Source organism: Conger conger, chromosome 2 (genome assembly GCF_963514075.1).
Source record: "Conger conger chromosome 2, fConCon1.1, whole genome shotgun sequence".
NCBI classification, from domain to species: Eukaryota; Metazoa; Chordata; class Actinopteri; order Anguilliformes; family Congridae; genus Conger; species Conger conger.
This window is the reverse complement of record NC_083761.1, coordinates 46,565,258-46,584,918: the sequence shown is the minus strand read 5'-3', so window position 1 is coordinate 46,584,918 and position 19,661 is coordinate 46,565,258. Positions and strand designations below refer to the sequence as shown.

The 19,661-nt window shown below is 43.1% G+C and overlaps 1 protein-coding gene across 1 annotated transcript in view; it reads left to right on the top strand.

The window, feature by feature from the left end:
* Positions 1–19,661, top strand: part of LOC133122394 (integrin beta-3-like) — a 34,731-nt gene that overhangs the window by 7,964 nt on the left and 7,106 nt on the right. The window contains exons 7-13 of the mRNA XM_061232348.1: positions 154–249; positions 1,600–1,689; positions 2,108–2,242; positions 5,193–5,622; positions 15,687–15,909; positions 17,345–17,445; positions 17,947–18,066. Coding sequence (XP_061088332.1) covers positions 154–249; positions 1,600–1,689; positions 2,108–2,242; positions 5,193–5,622; positions 15,687–15,909; positions 17,345–17,445; positions 17,947–18,066 — 1,195 coding nt within the window. The remainder of the gene's footprint in view (positions 1–153; positions 250–1,599; positions 1,690–2,107; positions 2,243–5,192; positions 5,623–15,686; positions 15,910–17,344; positions 17,446–17,946; positions 18,067–19,661) is intronic.

Here is a 19,661-nt window from a genome sequence, read left to right as displayed (position 1 = left end):
TGTGTATGTGTGTGTGTGTGTGTGTGTGCACGTGCCTGCATGAATCCATCTGGCCTATGTGGCCTATGCATATTTGGACTTTTGGTGCAGTAGATGAGAGATGATCATTATATGCCATCGGGCTCATTATTTTCTCTTCCTCTCCTCCTGCAGGATTACCCTTCACTGGCCCTGATAACGGAGAAGATGTCCGAGAATAACATCAACCTGATCTTCGCAGTGACTAGCCCCGTGGTGCCCCTCTACCAGGTGACTGTAATCTACCCGGAAAACAAACAACTGCATTGTATCAGAGATGTAATTAAGATTAAATACATTTGGTTGGTATTTTCTCTCAGTCGAGTCACAAAACAAAAAGAACATGATGCCAAAGCGATGCTAAAAGGCTTGACCTAACCACTGCCATTTCAGGGGTGTGAAAGGCCCTGCAGATTATATTTAGTTGACTGAAGATTCAGTTTAACTCTCCTATTATGTTAGGATTTTATGGCCTAACAGTTGGAATAAACACAAAAATATTGTAATAGAAACATTGACACATAGTGTGTCACCTTCTTATTGTCTCCCAAATGACGAGGCTTTTATTCATAAATCTGTGAGAAACATCTCATTTTACAGCCTAAGGAACAGTAAGTGAAAGTTTGGCACCTGTATGGAAATGTGGCACCAGAATCATCCCCAAAAAAATAAAATGTTTGTATATTTTCTTACATTTTATATAATTACAGAGGGTTTATTGCATTTTTACAATTTAATCCCACCAAATGAGAAAATGTGAAAAATCATACAGTATCAATATAAAAAGGGTTAACTGAGAGCCGCGGTGGCGCAACAGGCTAAGATGCAGCAGACTTGCGGTTGCAGTTTGCTGCAGTTGTTTGATTCTTGGTCCTGCCAAAGCCAAGTTTGGCTGGCTCACGTGGAACAGCAATAATTGGCTCACTGCTCCAGAGGGAGGGACTTGGCAGGGTTAGTAGATCGCTGCACAAACAAGCACCTCGAGCACCTCGGAATCACGGTCACGACTTGTGAGATGAGACGGCTTGAAGAAGGTGTGTCGCTCTCCTGCCGGCCGCTGAGGGACGGGGTGTGGGTGCTGTATCTAATACTAGCTGTAATCGAATCAGACGGGGTCCAATTGGCTGGGAAAAAATCGGATTAAAATATTTATAACAAAAAAAAAGGATTATCTGGTTTTTAAGAAATTTCAAATTGACCCCAAACATAATAGGAAGGTTAAACACTGGAAATGCCACAGGGTGGTAGTTTCCTGCAGCCGTACCACCCTGTACCCTTTCATAGCTCCCTGCTGAAGTTAAGGAGGGTTGGGCTAGGTTACTACAAGGATGAGAGACAAGTGTCCCTTGGAGACTAAACTGGCTGTTCAAATCTGGACACCTAATCATCCCCTCCATCTGATTGGCCGCACAGTTGCTTACATCCCACATTGATCGCCCAGGTCATCACTGCCAATCATAACTGAATTCTTGATTAACCTACTTAGTTAAAGGTAAAAATGCAAAAAGCTTAGTTGGAGAGCCTGACTCAGAGGAAATGAGGAAATGTGGTGCTAACTCTGTTTCCCCTCCGTCTGCTCAGAACTACAGCGAGCTGATTCCAGGAACCACGGTGGGGACACTGGAGAACGACTCCGGGAATGTGATCCAGCTCATCCTGGACGCCTATGCAGTGAGTGTTGATCACACCCTGGAAAGACGTGACACGGGGAGAATTCCACATAATGGAACTGTGAAATGAAGTCACCTTCAGAGTGTGCACCATATTTATTTTGAGGGTTTCCTAAAATGGGCTACTAAACAAGGTCTGATCTGACACCAAAATGCCAGACAGCAGCACCAAGCAAGTAAGGTCGTTGAGTATGAAGTGGTGCAGAGGTAACAAAGCAGTTACACACCTGAACCTAAGAACCAAGGTCCTTAGCAAAGACTAGAGTGTTTGATTAGTAGAATGAGGTGTGTAAATGCTTGGTTGGAACAAAAGCCTGCACCCTCACCGGCCCTTTCAGGAGAAGATTGAGGACCTCTGCAGTAGTGGCTATCAGGTGGAATCGCTCTTTCTTGTCTGACCTGGCTGTGTGTCTGAACAGAAAATCCGCTCCAAGGTGGAGCTGGAGCTGTTGGGAGTGCCGGAAGAGCTGTCCCTGTCCTTCAACGCCACCTGCCTTAACGGAGAGGTCATCCCGGGACTCAAGTCCTGCTCGGGCCTCAAGATCGGAGACACCGTCAGTACCCCACCATACTCTGCTCCTTGTTCTCCAGTTTCTTCCAGTTCTTCACCTGGCTATTCTGCTACTCACGTTGACAAATGCCAATAACAGACTCCAAAGTCAATCAAAAGGCTAGAATCAAGAATAGATACTGAAAGCTTTCTTATACCTGCAGAAAAGAAGTGATTGAATGCATCTGTCTAATGAGAAATAGCTGAGAAGCCACCTCCAATTACTTTTGGTCCCCTAAAATGGGAGGACTATGTATAAAAATGGTGGAATTTCTACATGGATCACTCAATATGGATAGTAGTACAGTTTATTAGTGCTTTGCAGTCACAGACTGAAATCACACACCAACTGATATACATCATTGCATCATACCATCATGTAGATGAGCTATATCTCAAATAAAAACTATTAAAACAGTGAAACAATTGTTTAAAACAATTAAGTATTAAGAAAACAGCATAAATCCTATGCAGAGCGACAGCGATGAGCAGTGGGCTATGGGGTGTGTTTATTAATGGATGTAAATACCTTCAAATTAAGGTAAGTCTGCACATTAACCTCACTGTTTCCTGTTCTCCAATGTGCTGGAGTATCGAGCCAAAAGAACAGAAATTGTACCACTGTCCAAATACTTATGACTGCTCTATGTATTAGCCATATTATTAGTAGTGATGGTATAAAACAGAGGTGGGCAACTGCATATCTGTTTCTGGTTTTCATGCCTGGCTTGTAATTCAAAATTACTTCATTAACCCTAACATTTACACCCTCAGACATTTCACAGCATGCAAATGACCACTGAAGACTGTGTGCTGATATGGAACATTTTACTGAAATGTGCCCTACAAGTAAACCACATTGGTATATACAGCCAATTGGTGGAAACAGAAACTTGCATATACACCGACCCTCCAGGACCGGAAATTGCCCACCCCTGTTCAGACCTTGTTTGGTGCTCAGCGAAGCCGCACACAAATCATTCTTGAGCTGAGGTCATTCTGGGCCTGAGAGAGGGTTTCACACTGGAGAGAGGCTGTGCTTTACACAGGCCTGGGCGTCTGGGTGTTAGAGCAGCTTGTTTCCTGTCCGACACTGAGGTGTGAGTCACTCCCGCTCAAGGTTCCATGGATATGTGTGTCTGGAACATATGAGAGGGCTGTCTCTACAGCTCAGAATATCTGCACAGCGCCCACGTTCCCAATAAAGGGCAGAAAAGTGTTATGCCGGGGGGAACAGAGGAACCAGAAGCAGACGGGGGTGCAGAAAAAGAAGAGTCCAGGGAAGCAGGCAGGGGTCAAAACCGGAAAACCAAATAAACTAGGGCAAGGACTCAGGAACAAGGGCAAGGGCAAGGGCAAGGGCAAGGGCAAGGGCAAGGGCAAGGGCAAGGGCAAGGGCAAGGGCAACAAGGAGGCTAGAACTGGGGGGGACGGAATCAAGGGCTCGGGAACAGAAACAGTACAAGACAAACTAGCAGCGTGCAACTGAAAAGGACAGGTATAAATACACAGGGGAATGAGACAAACTAGGCGGGGCATGGGAGTGAGGGCGGTCTAACAAATAAACATCAGGTGAGACACATGAAAGGGTAATGAGACAATAACGAGGGGGAAACAAAAACGCGGACTGGAATCACAAAGACACACATGTAATACAAACGGCTCCGGACTAGAGAGTAGACAATTTGCAGAGAATCAGGAGATGCAGAGATACAGATAGACGGGTGCGAATACTTCGCTGAAACTAAACAAGTAATCAGTGATAGAATAGGGAGGTGGAGTTACAGAACAGAATTGAAACTGGAGATGCATTAGTAAGTTAGTTAAGTGATTTAAATTACAAATACCCAAAACTAGTGAATGTTAGTTTGTTAGTTTGACAAACATATTAGTGTGTTAGTATAATTAGTACTGTACAAATTCTATGTTAGTTGGGATTAGTATATTAGTGCTATGTACAAACATGAAATGGAGAGAAAGCAGGAGTAAGGAATGTAAGATTGGAAGGAAGACTGAACCCCGGAACTACCGTAAACACCTGAATAGTGGGGCACGCAGACAAGGGAGTGACTGGGCTAGAAAACATTCAGACTCAGACATCACAGGGGAAGACGAGTGCAAAGACTAACGAATATAAACAGAACAGCAGACATGAATATGAAAAATAATAAATTACAAGAATGATGATAATAAATAATGATAAACTAACATACAGAACACAGGAACATAACAAAAAGGTCATATAGATAAACATACGCAGACTGTGAAACACGCACACACACACACAAATAAATTCAAACATCTATTCACACCTCCCACATCGCAGATTAGGTCAGCCAAGGAAATGTTCCAGCTCTACAGTTTCTCTCGAATCGCTATGTATTTCCCAAAACCAGTAACCTCATTCTCAAAACTCTTAAGTGCAATTCCCAGAAGAGTAAAATCCTGTTTATAGTGGCGAGACTCTCAGAGGCGATATTTGAAAACACGCCATTATCTCCCGTAACAACGGTCTGAATCTCTCAAAAGTCTAATGCCATTGTTTGCTCATATCATGTTGGCTATTGCCATCTCTTGTTCAGGTGAGAATACTGGACCTCTGCCACCAGAGTGGGGCAGTTGTACAATTGTACAGTAAAAGTGGAAAACCTATTAATTGATGGGACAGTCCTTGGATTCTAAACTACAGTCTGAGATGTTACAGTCCTCTATGACAAGTTTAGAGGGGTCATCATGCTGGCCTTCTCTTTTGTGCAAACACAATGCTCATTGCTCACAGTGTTTCCCGTGCAATGATTTACCCAATGAGCAACTCAATGTGTGTGGGAAATGTACCGTTTTGACTGACATGTCATAGTTGAATGAGAATTGCCTCAAGAACAATAGTGTTTTGCAAAACGTGCTTTAGAATTTGCAATGAGCGCTGAAATAGGGGTGTGGCCCCCTCCCCACAGGTGTCATTCAGCGTCGAAGCGCGGGCCCGGGGCTGCCCCGAAGAGAAGCGCAAAACCTTCACCATCAAACCCCTGGGCTTCAAGGACACCCTGGAGATCACCGTGGACTTCGAGTGCGAGTGCGCCTGCCAGGCTCAGGCCCAGCCGGACAGCCCGGAGTGCAACCACGGCAACGGCACCTACGAGTGCGGCATCTGCCTGTGCCACCAGGGCCGGCTGGGGCCCCGCTGCGAGTGCGCTGAGGGCCACTACAGCCCCACCGAGCAGGACAACTGTAGCCCCGCGATGGACGCGCCTGCCTGCAGCAGACGGGGCGACTGCATCTGCGGCCAGTGTGTCTGCCACAGCAGCGACTTCGGCAAGGTGTGGGGCAAACTGTGCGAGTGCGATGACTTCAACTGCCTGCGCTACAAGGGGGAGCTGTGCTCAGGTGAGCGGCGGGGGGCTGCCATGGGGGGGGGGGGTTGTAAACTCGTTATATCGTATTATGTCACGCAGGCGTGTTGCTTTTCTCATCGGGGACGAAGCGAGGTTGTCCGTGACTGGCTTAGCCGCATGACACAGGAGGTCTGATAGGCTGCGTGTATAAAGTACAGAAGCTGGCCTGTGCAAAGTGTGCATAATGCACAGTCACACAGAATGTTGAAAGGCTGACTGACTGATTTCTGTAGTACCACGGTTAACTGTTATTGTTGTTTCTTCCTGTAAAGGTATGTAAGGTGGCATGTACTGTATTTATATTTTACTTATGGTGTTATTCGTTTATCAGTTATATTACACAATTCTAGATTACTTGCTACAACTGAACATCAAAAATGACTTTATCTGATAATATTTGAATCAAATTCTGTCTTTTGAAATGTATTAACAAATGCAAGGACATGACCTTGGTGTAAAGAGCCTTTCCCATGCAGTCCTCTACAGAGCTCTGAGAGTTTAAACAGCATAGCCCTTTTATAATATATTTCGAGATAAACAACATATCTGCTTTCTGACAAATTAAATTAAAGGAATTTAGCATATTTACATGACATTACATTAATGGCATTTGGCAGACGCTCTTATCCAGAGCGACGTACAACAAAGTGCATACCCGTAACCATCGATAAGTGGGCTGAAAGACCCCAGAGGGAAGTACAATTTCAACTGCATATCACAGTATGGTTTGAAAGAACAATGAATGCACCATTCACAAGAGTCAGGTTTTTAGTTCACTTGCTGTTTCCCAGCTACGGTTCGTAATGTGCTCTAGATTTTCAATCGATTGGATTTTTCTTGAACCGACTATGGTATGAAGGCACACATTAGCAAATGTATTTGTTTTCATTTCTAATCAAATAAAGTAAGCATCAAGCCACAAGAGCAGCTCTCCAACTGCTCACCGAAGCTTGAAGCTGCAATGCTTCTGGGAAAAAACTGACTGAACGGCAGAGGTTGAATGTCCAGGGGACAGAAAGTAAAAGTCCTGCCATCTGTTTCTTCCACCCATGAAGGCAGCCAGCTCACTTCACTAATTGTTCTCCTGGCTGAATAATTATACTAATTAACAAATCCAGGTGATTGGAACAAAATACTGGCAAGACCTTTTTTTCAGATACATTATCCCAGTATCTGAATGACTTTTTGAAGCTGGATTTTCCACCAGAGATGAGAAAGCTATGGCAAATGGAACAGCATTTACGAATGGATCTTTGGACAGAACAAGTCCATCTTAACTTGTAGTTTATCACTGGCTTTGAAAAGACAATCTGAATGTAAAGTGAGCAGTCATTCAGACCTCAAGAACAGAGTGTTTCTTAGCAAGTATGCCTGGCCACATTGTCCAAAACAGGAAGGACATAGGGCTTTATTGATTGCCGCGGGGGGCGGGTACAGGAAACTGCTTTTAAACGCAGGCTGATAGAGTAAGTTCTGTGGTCAGGCCTGTATCTGTGGCTGTCTCAACTGAGTGAGACCACAGTGGTGTGATACCACTAAGTTAAAGTACAGTGTGAAGAGATGAATCTTCAGACTGTGCAGGAAAATGGGCAGTGAGTGAGCAGTTCTTATGGGGATGGGGAGGTCATTCCACCCCTATAAGATATCTAAAAAGGACAATACTGAGAGGGATGAATATTTTAATATGTGTGCTAAGGTTAAAAAAGGCTATTTGAACAGCAAATTGCACAACATGCTAAATCATTTTTAAAGCACTAGCAAGTATTTTTAGGCAGTCTTTAGAAACTGGAGAAATACCGGATGACTGGAAACGAGGTAATATAATTCCAATATATAAGAAAGGGGACCGTACTGATCCAGGAAAACTGCAGGCCTGTCGGTCTTGCATCACATGTAAAATACTGGAATCTATCATTACAGACAAACTGGAATTATTTCTTGAAAATAATAACATTCTAAAGGACAGCCAACATGATTTTCATAAGTGTAGGGTATGCCTGACAAACCTTTTTGGCATTCTTTGAGAAAGCTACCAAGTGTTAGCAGGGCTTTTGACGTTGAATATTTAGATTTCCCAAAAGCATTTTATAAGGTACAGTGTGAGAAACTTAAAAATGAGGATGATAGGAATTACAGGAGCCATTTCAGAGTGGGATCAGAACTGGTGACAGGACAGAACATGAAGAGAAGCTGTTGCAGACAGCGCTCTTCCCTGAGTTCCAGGTGAGGAAGTATGGTACAGGACTGAAAAAAATCTACACAAGCTCTTTGAGCTTGTTTGTGCAGGAAAAAAACTGCCTTTTGATGTTTTTGGGTCATCAGACAATGAACAGGGAGCACTTTGGAACACTTCCAGGGCTGCATATTTTGCATACTCTTGCCAGACTGGATATTTTCTGGATATTTTCCCTTTCCCTGATTCCAGGCACGACGGATACAGATGAAGCTGGATTCCCTGACTTGGCCCAGTCTTTCTGAATAGTCCCAAAACACTCTTTTCTAAAATAAAATGAATTCTCATAGGCCAACTGGTGGTCACCTCAGCAGGAAACACTCTGACAGTTATGTTTCTTTGTAAACTGGTAGAGCAGCTAGGAGAGAATGTTCAGGGTGAGGTCAAGGTTTTAAGTTAAGAGGTACAAGCTAACCCTTGGTGGGAAAGGAGGTAGGGTCTGTGCATTCTTGCCATTACCGTTGTTACTCAGTGTCAGCTTCTTTTAGTGCAGCCATTGCATGTTTAAGTCACCTCCAATAGACACATTCATATTTATATGAGGTGCCTGAGATGGGTGCGTGGGGGTTGGACCCAAAATGCACGACTCAGAAACAATAGTAATATAAAGACCCCTCAGGGCTTTATTCGGGACGAATCCCAGGAGAGTAGTCAACACAAGCAAAGTCCATACACGTAGATCCAGCCAAACAAAAAGTAAACAAACAAAAAGCACGGTGCCGAGGGAAGAGGCAAACTCGTAGTCGGTAGACGTGCAGGGAGGTCCGGTAGCAGGAGAGCTGTCAGCGGGGCAGATGAACAGACGGACGGCAGGCAGAGGCGTAGTCGTGGACGAAGCGGGAGTCGAAACCATGAAACAATCAGCGAAGCAAAAGTACAAAAACGGTAGGCGAGGACGTAGTCAAAAAACAAACGATGGTCACAAAACAGAAATCAATAAACGATGGTCGGTAAACAGGCTTGGATCGTAACGTGTAATCAATGGTAGTAAATGCTCAAGAGTTGCGTGGTAAACAGAGGCAGACAATTTCGCGAAGAACAGTTGCGCGACTGGGCTATAAATGCGGGTGTAGACAGGTGTAGACAATTAGTTAGAGCGTAGCAAGGAAATGGAAAACAGGTGCGATGGATGACAAGTTTAACAAGGAGATTAGTAATCGTTAGTAATAAACCTATCCTGCCCTAGCATTAGTAAATTAGTAAATGACATGCACGAGAAACGTAAGGTAACATGAACACATGATTAGTTTGTTAGTTTCTACCCAATCCTGATCTAGCGTTAGTAGTTTTAGTAAATAGACAAATGGAAACAATTAGGGAGTGAATGACAGAAGGAGAGAGAGAGAAAAGGCGGAACGCAAGGTTTGCGGAAAGACATGTAAAAGTGTATGCATAAACAACGACCAGTAAACGTAACACTAAACATAAATCAAAACATAACACAAAGCGAAACTAAGACGATAACCAATCAACATAACAAGGTAATATAATCGTAACGAAACATAACTAAACATGACAAGAAAATAAATCGTAACGAAACATAACTAAACAACATGACGAACCTAGACTAACATAATACATGATAAGACACTACGTGACTAAGACAACATGAATAAACATAAAACATGGCGAGACAGACCTGGAACGTGACAGTGCCTCTCCTTTTATGCAGCTCTGTTTCAATGCCAAACACGCTGAAGCTGTATCTGACCAAAAAGTACAAGTACAGTATTTTTCACATGTTGCCATTTTGAGCTCTCAATAATTATACAGTATATTTTATGCATTCTCTTGTGCATTGCCAGTCAGGAGTGCCAGCAATTCTGGAGCCCACTGCATGTCATTGAATGCATTACAAGTCTTCAGTGATGCCAGTTCTGGTGAACGCTGTACTTGTTGGTCTATGAAAACAGGATTGAGCCCAATTAGATTGTGAAAATTGTGTTTCAGCCACCATGTCCAGTATAATTGTGTGTAACTCACTCTAAGCTATGGGCATGATAGTGTGGAAAAGAAATGAGTTGTACACACCTCTGGGCATGTCTAGACTCTTTCCCAATTTCCCAATCACAGTGTAAGTTATATCCTGTCATAATTGTGTAATTGTTTGCCATTATGGACATGATGATGTGCGGGACATTCAGTTCAGCGAATCACATTACTGAGTGAGCTGAAGTTTAGGTTTAGTAATGTGATGAATCACTTGTGCTAATTAGGCATAGTCTGTATCCTTGACAAGGCTGAGTAAATGTTCAGCTGAATGCCCCATTGCTCTTGCTCAGATGTGGAAAAATGCCCACCGCAGGAATGAGAATGGCTGATCATCCCTGTGCTACAATTCCTGCCAAATTGCATTTGATTTCATATATTTATTCACGATGGAGTATCAGTGGAGAGGGTGAGGGTGGAGAGAGCTTTACAGAGGTACCTCCAACTAACCTTCTTCCCTCTGGAAAACAAAATCAAGCCAAACAACACGGTAACATATTTCCCGGAGCATTACTCCGAGATTTTTGTCTGTCATGCACTCGTAAGGCAAAAATGTTCACCTGGGCCCCACATGGGAAAGATTACCAGCAATAATATAAAATGCCCTTGGGCTGGGACCAAGGAAAGCACATTTCACAATAAACATGGCAGTCTGGTGTGAACCGGGAGCCACACAGCTTGGCTGTGCGTGGACACTCAGCTCACTGCAGTGTGGCTAGTGTGTTTGTGTTTAAAGGGGTTGGTGAAATAACAAGCAGGAGGCTCTGTGGGTATACAGTCTGCCAGCTCGCACTATTGGCAAAACCTTGTACAACTGTTACGTCGAGGTGGGGTCTATACATGAAAACATGTTTGTGGTGTGACTTGGCTTCCCCTTCTAATGCGCAAAGAGTTGTTCTGCTGTGAAAATGTGCAGAAAACTTAGTTTTCTGAAACAGAGAGAACTTATATGATTGGAATGTGTACTGCTGTTCACAAGTTTGGGGTCCTCTTGTCTTTTTCAGCTTTTTCTGCTTTATTTTTGTTCCCATGCAGTCAAAGCTGACTCAGAGGCTTTTATTAAAGCTTCTTTTTATTACTTTCACCATATAGTAATTACAGCACTTTTTATATGGCCCCCCCAATTTAAATGTTTAAGACAAATTATCATAATGTCAAATAAAAGTTATGTTTTGTATTTGGGTGCATATCCTTTGCAGGCCATGACTTTCTGGGGTCTGCGACCCACCAACAACGTCATTATTTTCTACAAGCGATGCAAAAACTTTGTATTTGAATGGAATTCTATGGGAATTGGGGGGTGGGACTAGATTTAGCTGTAAATTATGCTGATACAGTATGGAACACATTTAAGTCATCAAGGGTACAAGATATCAAATGAACCTAAAGCATCATGTTGCTGCCAGATATGCAGTAGATACTCAATGGAATAAATATTCAGGAGAAACAATTCTTGTAGGATCTACTGCATATCTGGCAGTAGCATGATGGTATGAGGCTCATTTGATACCTTGGACCCTTCATGACTAAAAACCATAAAATGTATATGTAGGCCTGCGCTTTGACCATGTATAACTTGCTTTTTTTTTTACAAAAAGAGGAAATAAAATATTAAATCAGAAAAAGACGAGGTGACCCCAAGCTTTTGAATGGTAGTTTAGATACAGGTGACACATGGTTGTCAGCACTTCTCAGTTTCAGTGGTATGCTAAGGCTGTGCTGATTTGGCAAACCAGCAAGTTTCTCTGTCGGTCGTGCAGAATGTGTGGTACATCCACGGGGGAGTTGTATCTACAAAGGGACAACATTTTGTTGTCAGATTCTCTGCTTGCTGGATGTCCCTGGTACAGATTCTCTCAGACTTTGTCACCAGATTGGGTACTAGTTTGAGTAACAGATATGCAAATTAGGTTTCAAGAGCAGAATACTGATATGGACATTTGTTTTTGTCACAGGTGAAATACAGGATGTTTGGAAATATCACCCTGAAGGGTTTCTTATGCTTTCTGATAAGCCTAGTATGCTAGACAGGTTGAATTGCTGCCTGAGGCTTCAGTGTTCCCGTTGGCACTCTGACCTTATGATTTACGCCTACAGTAACGTTTATGTTTATTTTTCTCAAGCGTACCATCATGACCTGGGGCTCTGTACTATGTAGGAGTGAGCCACTAAAACTCCAGGCCATGGCAGACGCAGACTTTACAATCGGACAGGGTTCAGTCTGAATTCTTCTGTATCTCAGACGTGCTTCACTGGCTCTCTTATCTGTTGCTCAGTGCATTCTCCAGGCCCCCCCCGACTACATACGCACTTGCTCTGGCTCAGCCAAAGGGCGCGACTGAGGCCACGTACCACACTGCATTCCACACTGAATATGGACATGGAAATGACGGAAAAGGAAATTTACAATATCTGTTCGAGGCAGATTGGGGAATTTGGGGAATACTGGCAGTGACCTCAGAGGCAGCGTTTTCACTATCTTAATGGCCTGTTGAGATGAGTCAAGAAAATAACATTGTGTGTGTGTAAACAGTATATGCATGCCCAAAAGCTCTTTGGTGGTTCTACACGCCTCATGCCCCACACTCAATTTGATTCCGACTTAGTAAATAATTGAAATGAATGTTTCATGTCCATTAAAACTATCAGATAAGAACGTGTCCCTATATTGCCACCTGACATAGAAAACATGCCTGCTTTGAAAACTGTAATTATGTCCTTATGATTTAAAAGACCATAACTGGTCTTTTAAAGCCCTTTCTGAGCCCTGGCTGAGTGAATACAATAATTAATTATCTAAATAAATATAAACTCAAGTAAGCTGTTTCTATAACCATGAGTACTAGTGCAATTGAACTGAGACCTCTCATTTAAAATGACTGCCCCTTTCCCTTACCCCTACAATCACATTCTCACAACCTTGAATTTTTATCCCCACTAATGGCTGATGACTATCAGGGAAATGCATGTCTGTTCTGTCACACACTGATGATGTCACAGTCTAAATATAAACTTGTGGAGGACGGTGGAGAGGGGGCTCTGGGTGAATGTTTAGGAGGCGGGGAGTCAGAGAGAGACAGCGTCAGGACATGCTAAATACAGGCTGGAAGAGTCCTCGGGGGAAGGGGGCCAGTGCGGCTGCTTTTATCCGAGCTGTTAGCTCTCTGAGCTTTTCATCTACATTGTTTATCAGGGCCTGCTCAGTGGTGATATACTACAGAGGAGGAAACATGAACCACATTGTCACTCATTAATACTGACCTCACTCACACGCACATACACACACACGCCCACATGAGTGTGCACATGCACACACAAGCACACACACACGTATATATGCACACACACACACACACACATGCACATACACACACATGCCCACATGAGTATGCACATGCACACACAAGCACACGCACACGTATATATGCACACACACACATGCACATACACACACATGCCCACATGAGTGTGCACATGCACACACAAGCACACGCGCACACACACATACTCAGTGATTACTTCATTAGGTGGACCTTTACACCTGCTTGTTAATGCAAATATTTAATCAGCCAATCATGTGACAGTAAGTAAATGCAGAAAAGCATGCAGACATGGTCAAGAACTTCAGTTGTTTTTCAGACCAAATGTCAGAATGGGGAAGTAATGTGAAAAGTGACTTTGACCATGGAATGATTGTTGGTGCCAGACATGGTGGATTGAGTATCTCAGAAACTGCAGATCTTCTGGAATTTCACACATAACAGTCTCTGGATTTAGCAAGAAATGGTGCAAAAAAAACAAAACATCCAGTGAGCAGCAGTTCTGAAGGCAGAAACGCTTTGTAAATGGGAGAGGTCAGCGGAGAAGGGCAAGACTGGTCAAAGCTGACAGGAAGGTGACAGCGTTACTGCAAGTGGATAGGCTACAGCAGCAGAAGACTTAATAACTCTAAAAAAATAAGTCTAATATAGTTCTCACTGAATGTATATTCACATACATGAATACACACACATTATAGCAACATTCAAACAAACTTCAAATAAGACCTTGTCTCCCCTTCAGTAAGATTCATTTCAGTTTCCATACCTGCCCATTAAAGAATAAATACAATAAATGCAGTAATTGTAATGGAAATCCTGGAATGTTACTGTTTATGGAATTGGTTACAAGCATGTCCTTAATACTGAGTACACAATTTCATAACTCTTCTCAAAAAGTGATCTGCACCAACATGCAGCTTGGCAGAATAGTTACTGTAATTTCACACCCAAAATACACCAAAACTGTAGATTTATGCCTGTTGTTACTGTGCTATGAGTGACAAAGTGTTCTTGTTGGGAGAAAACTAGCACTCGTGTTTTGGCAGAGTGATTTAATTTCGAGCAACAGGTAGCACTTTATTTAGTCATTTTATGTCAATCCTTGAAGTAAGTAAGAGCTCTGTAGTTTTTCTTTTGAAAATAGTTTTTTTTTTGTTTTGTTGATAGTACCATATCAAAAATTTATAGATCTTGTCTAATAAGCAGTGCAGTTTGATGCACTTGCAGAATGCATATCTCACCTGTTGATTCACTGGAAATTGTAACAATAGATGCCACTGTTGAATGGTCCAGATTCAGTGGCACCCTTGGACCAGCCTCTCTCATTGATAGTCCATGATTTACTGCATCAATTATAGCTGCCTTAATCTCATCTGAGACTATCGGTCTTCCTCCCTGTTCCTCTCTTCCACCAAGCATGCATGCTCCTCTCCTTCTTCAACTCTTCCCCCCACTCTTCTTCCTCTGTCAGCCAAGTCTTTAACTCTTGCTGGGTCCATCATCACATAAAAAAAAGTTCAAATGATGTCCCCCTTTACAGTATAGATGATTTTGAAATTGAAATCTTTAGGGTGGGTCTGAGATAGGAATCAGCTGTTTTTCTTAGCTCATTCCTCAATGTCAATCAACAGTTTTTCAACATTTGTCTCCGTAACCATCTCCTTTTTTAGGATTGTGAATTGATTTCATATTAAACATTTAGCTAAATATACATTTAGGTAAATGTATTGCATATTTAACTAAATATTTTTGTAAATAAATAAATAAATGTATGAAGCATATGTAAAGTTTCATATGTTTAAAAATGTGTGAAACATATATATACATGAGCTCCGCCCTTTGTGCAGAGCTGCTGGGGAGTAGAAAGTTTGCAGTTGTTTTGAAGAGTATGTAAATATTGTTTGAGTTTTGATAGTGGTTGTGTTTGTCTGTAACTGTAATCACAGACTGTGGGGTCTGCAGAGTTGTAGAGGTACAATGTCCACCAAATTGTTCACTTGATTTTTAAGTGCTATAACAATTATTTATCTAGGGTGTGGATCATTTTAAGGACAATGTACATGTGTTAGGATGGAACAATTAGAAAAGTTACAGTTTGGTCTTGAGAAATATACAGACATTAGCTTCCACAGTAACAGTGTGATGGGTGAGTAGTTTGAAATCTCAAGGGAAGCCAGTGTTTCTGTCTGAAAGATGATCAATATACTCACTATACTCTTACAGGAAATTATGTCAAGCTATCTGGAAAAGTTGTTTGAAACTGAAACCCAAGAAAAACTGTTTGTGCCACATATATACCAATTAGTAGCAACACTTCCTACCACTGTTGAGAGCAAAGCTTATCATAATACTTTAAAAAGCTACATTTTGATCATGTTTCATTAAAGAGCGAAATTCCCCCATTAGACATTTAGCACTTTGAATTGTCATAATAAGCGGAGTCGTTCGAGCAGATGCGCTGAAAAGGAACGGCAAGTTGACGAGTTGGCCTCTTGCGCCCCCTCCCTCTCCCAGGTCACGGAGCCTGCTCCTGCGGGTTCTGCCAGTGTAACTCGGACTGGAAGGGGGACAACTGCAACTGCTCCACACGCACCGACACCTGCATGTCGGGCCTGGGCCTGCTGTGCAGCGGGCGGGGCCAGTGCGTGTGTGGCAGCTGTGAATGCACTCAGCCTGGGGCCTACGGGGCCACCTGCGACAAGTGCCCCACCTGCCCCGACGCCTGCACCATCAAGAAGTGAGTCCTGCCGCACCCCCGGAGCCGGCCCACGGTTTAATCCACGGGTGTCAAACTCCAGTCCTGGAGGGCCGCAGTGTCTGCTGGTATTCGGTGTCTTTCAGCACGAGAGATACATTTCAAGTCTTTTATTGGCTAAAGAGTTCACACACCTTGTTCCCAAGGATTTAATTGGTAGCTGATTGAAAGGAAACCACAAATACCAGCAGACACCCCTGGTTTAAACTCTTTATGCCGTTCTTTCAGTCTACACAACAAGGGCCGATCCGTTTAAGGATTTTGTGCCAACTTCTGGTCTTAATTATTGAACTGACTCAATTGTATCTTATCTGACGTGTGTGAGCTTCAATTGTACAGGGTAAGTTATAGAGCTGTCAGCAAATTAAAAACAAGGTCATTGGTTGGAACGAAAACCAGTAAGCAGACCGGCCTTCGAGGACCAGAGTTGGTCTACAACCATCCCTGGGCCAGACATAATTAACATTATAATATTATATTTTTTTATGTTGGAGTAATTTGGGCAACAACATTATTTTTCGGGATCACCAAAACCCTAGGGACAGTGCAATATAGAAATAATACTTTGGTGCTTAATTCAGACCTAGGTCAGTTCCATCCATCCATCCATTATCTGAACCCGCTTATCCTGAACAGGGTCGCAGGGGGGCTGGAGCCTATCCCAGTATACATTGGGCGAAAGGCAGGAATACACCCTGGACAGGTCGCCAGTCCATCGCAGGGCACACACACCATTCACTCGCACACTCATACCTACGGGCAATTTAGACTCTCCAATCAGCCTAACCTGCATGTCTTTGGACTGTGGGAGGAAACCGGAGTACCCGGAGGAAACCCACGCAGACACAGGGAGAACATGCAAACTCCGCACAGAGAGGCCCCGGCCGACGGGGATTCGAACCCAGGACCTCCTTGCTGTGAGGCGGCAGTGCTACCCACTGCACCATCCGTGCCGCCCCCTAGGTCAGTTACGTAATTGTTTTGGATTCAAATATGTTTCTATGCCTTACTGAGCTTGTCTGGTCCATTGGATCCTATGGAATACTCTCAAAAAGTGAAAACACCGCCTTCTGGTTCTCTTGGTTAGCTCAATTGCACCAGATCATTCGAGCACAGAGAAGTATTTGAATCCAAAGCAATGGCATAACCGACCCAGGTCTGGCATAAGTCCAGCTCAACATTCACGGCATTCCCTCAGTGCGACAGGGGTTAAGGCCTAGCGTTATACCTTCACCCCCTTCTGTTTTCTTCACCTGCTTTTTTAGTTGAGTGAAACTCGTGTCCTGTCTGCACTCCCTCGCTGGGACACAGTTACTCATTTGGCGAACGGTAGCAGCCCGGTGGCCCTTTAAGGGGCAGTATATCTGCCCCACGGCGACTTAGCTGTGGGATGATCGATGCCCTGTTGCCCCTACAGAGAGTGTGTGGAGTGCAAGCACTTCAAGAGGGGGAGCCTGTTTGAGGAGGACTCCTGTGCCCGGATCTGCAGGGACGAGATCCAGTTGGTGGAGAAACTGGGTGAGGGACGACATCTGTCACACGCGTTCAAGTAGCAGATGCAAAAGTAGCCTTTAGGGAATTTAAAGCTATATTGTTCTATTTGGCCTTTTCTGTGAAATATTATTGATTAATTAAATGATTTGTATTATTATTGTTATTGTTATCATCATTATTATTGTTGTTGTTGTTGTTGTTGTTGATGTTATTATAATCATTATCATTAGTATTATTATTATTAGTAACTATTTTTTAATAGTTGTAATACAAAGCAATGGTGTGATAGTCTAAATGTATTACTATATTCAGAACTATACCATTTCCAAGTGGAAACTTCCATTCTTCACACACATAGAGTTATCTAGTTTCAGGATGTGAACATACACGACCAACGTTGGCTATGTTCTCTCTTTCAGAAAAGAACAAGTCAGCATAAACTGGGGAAATAAATTATTTTGTAAAAGTTCCACTTTCCCAAAATATCCTCATCCCACTCTCCAACCATGTCTCCTCTGTCATTAGAATTCCACGACAAGAATGCTGTAAACTGCACCTACAAGGATGAAAATGACTGTGTGGAGCGCTTTCAGTACTTTGAAGATGCCAGTGGCAAGTCCATCCTGTTCGTGGTGAAGGAACCAGGTAAGACACCAGATGTTCAGGATCTCTCTCATAAAACATGCTCAGACATATAAAAACATGCTTCAGACTTACTTTATGTGCGAGCTTTACAGACACAGATTAAGCTTAGTCCTGGACTAAATAGAGTTTTGTATGGAGAAACCCTATTCAAAATATAATTTAGTGTAGGACTAGACTAGTCTGTAAAACTGGCCCTATGTGTGTGTGTATGTGTGTGTGTATGTGTGTGTGTGTGTACATACATACCTGTCAGTGTCATTGTTTTTGAGTGTGTCTACTGCAGGGGTGCACAATAAGGGCTTTTGTGCCAACTTCTGGTCTTAATGATTTAATTGACTCAATCATATCTTATCTGGCATGTGTATCAGTACTGGCTACAGCTGCAGACTGCAAGTGTATCCTTAAGATTTTACTGTGCTCAAGTACAGGCTTGAACCGGGGCAATTTATAGACCTGTCAGCCAATGAAAAACAAGGCATTTGGTTGGAAGAAAAGACCAGTACGCAGACCGGCCCTCGAGGAACGGAGTTGTGCACCCCTGTTGCACCGTGTATAGCCAGGGGACACACACATGTTTTAATTTAAAAGTTTTTGAACCCGACAGTAAGGCCCCCTTCCGCATTACCCCCAGCTGCCACGCCGAACGCCCGCAGGGGAAGACGGCAGCTGAAGCCTATTCCCTGAGTGTGTAACGGGGGAGGAAATGAGGGGGCCAGGGACAAGTCATGTTTTCAGCCGCAAATAGTTTGTTCCTGGGTGTCAAGTCAGGCTTTATGTGCAGTTCAGAGCAGCACAACCTTTTCAGAGAAGGGCTGTTTGACACCGATGACTCAGCCACCTCCACAGCTTAACCATCACTGTCATATTTAGGGTAGGCATGTGCCCAAAATGGCTACCCTAACTTCCTTGTACTGAAGAACGCCCCAGCAATGCAAAACCTCCATAACCACAACTGCACTCTTTGTACCCTGTCCCACAATTTAAAGCAGTTCTAATTCCATCCAGACCTGGGTGAAATACATAATTGTTTTTGGATTGCCTGTGGGCGGCCTGTAGCGTAGTGGTAAGGTGAATGACTGGGACACGCAAGGTTGGTGGTTCTAATCCCGGTGTAGCCACAGTAAGATCCGCACAGCTGTTGGGCCCTTGAGGAAGGCCCTTAACCCTGCATTGCTCCAGGGGAGGATTGTCTCCTGCTTAGTCTAATCAACTGTATGTCGCTCTGGATAAGAGCGTCTGCTCAATGCCAAAAATGTAATGTAATGGATTCAAATACTTTTCTGTGATCGAGTGATCATGCATTTTTTTAAAATATTTTTTCAACCATTTGTATGTGTAGTTCCAAGTTACTGTTACTGTTTTATTAACCATGTTTTATTGATAGCTAGACAGACTCATTATCACAATTTTCAACACAAAGCCAATATGATTTTAAGAATAATCTACAGCAAACCAATGATAAGTCACAGTGTAATCTAGATCGAGTAATGAGCCCTGCACCATCTGATTCTGATCAAGCTTTTGACCCCTTGATCCCTGTTTGAAAGTCAGTGGCTTTCACTTGATGAACGAAAGCGCTTAAGATTTCTTCTTAA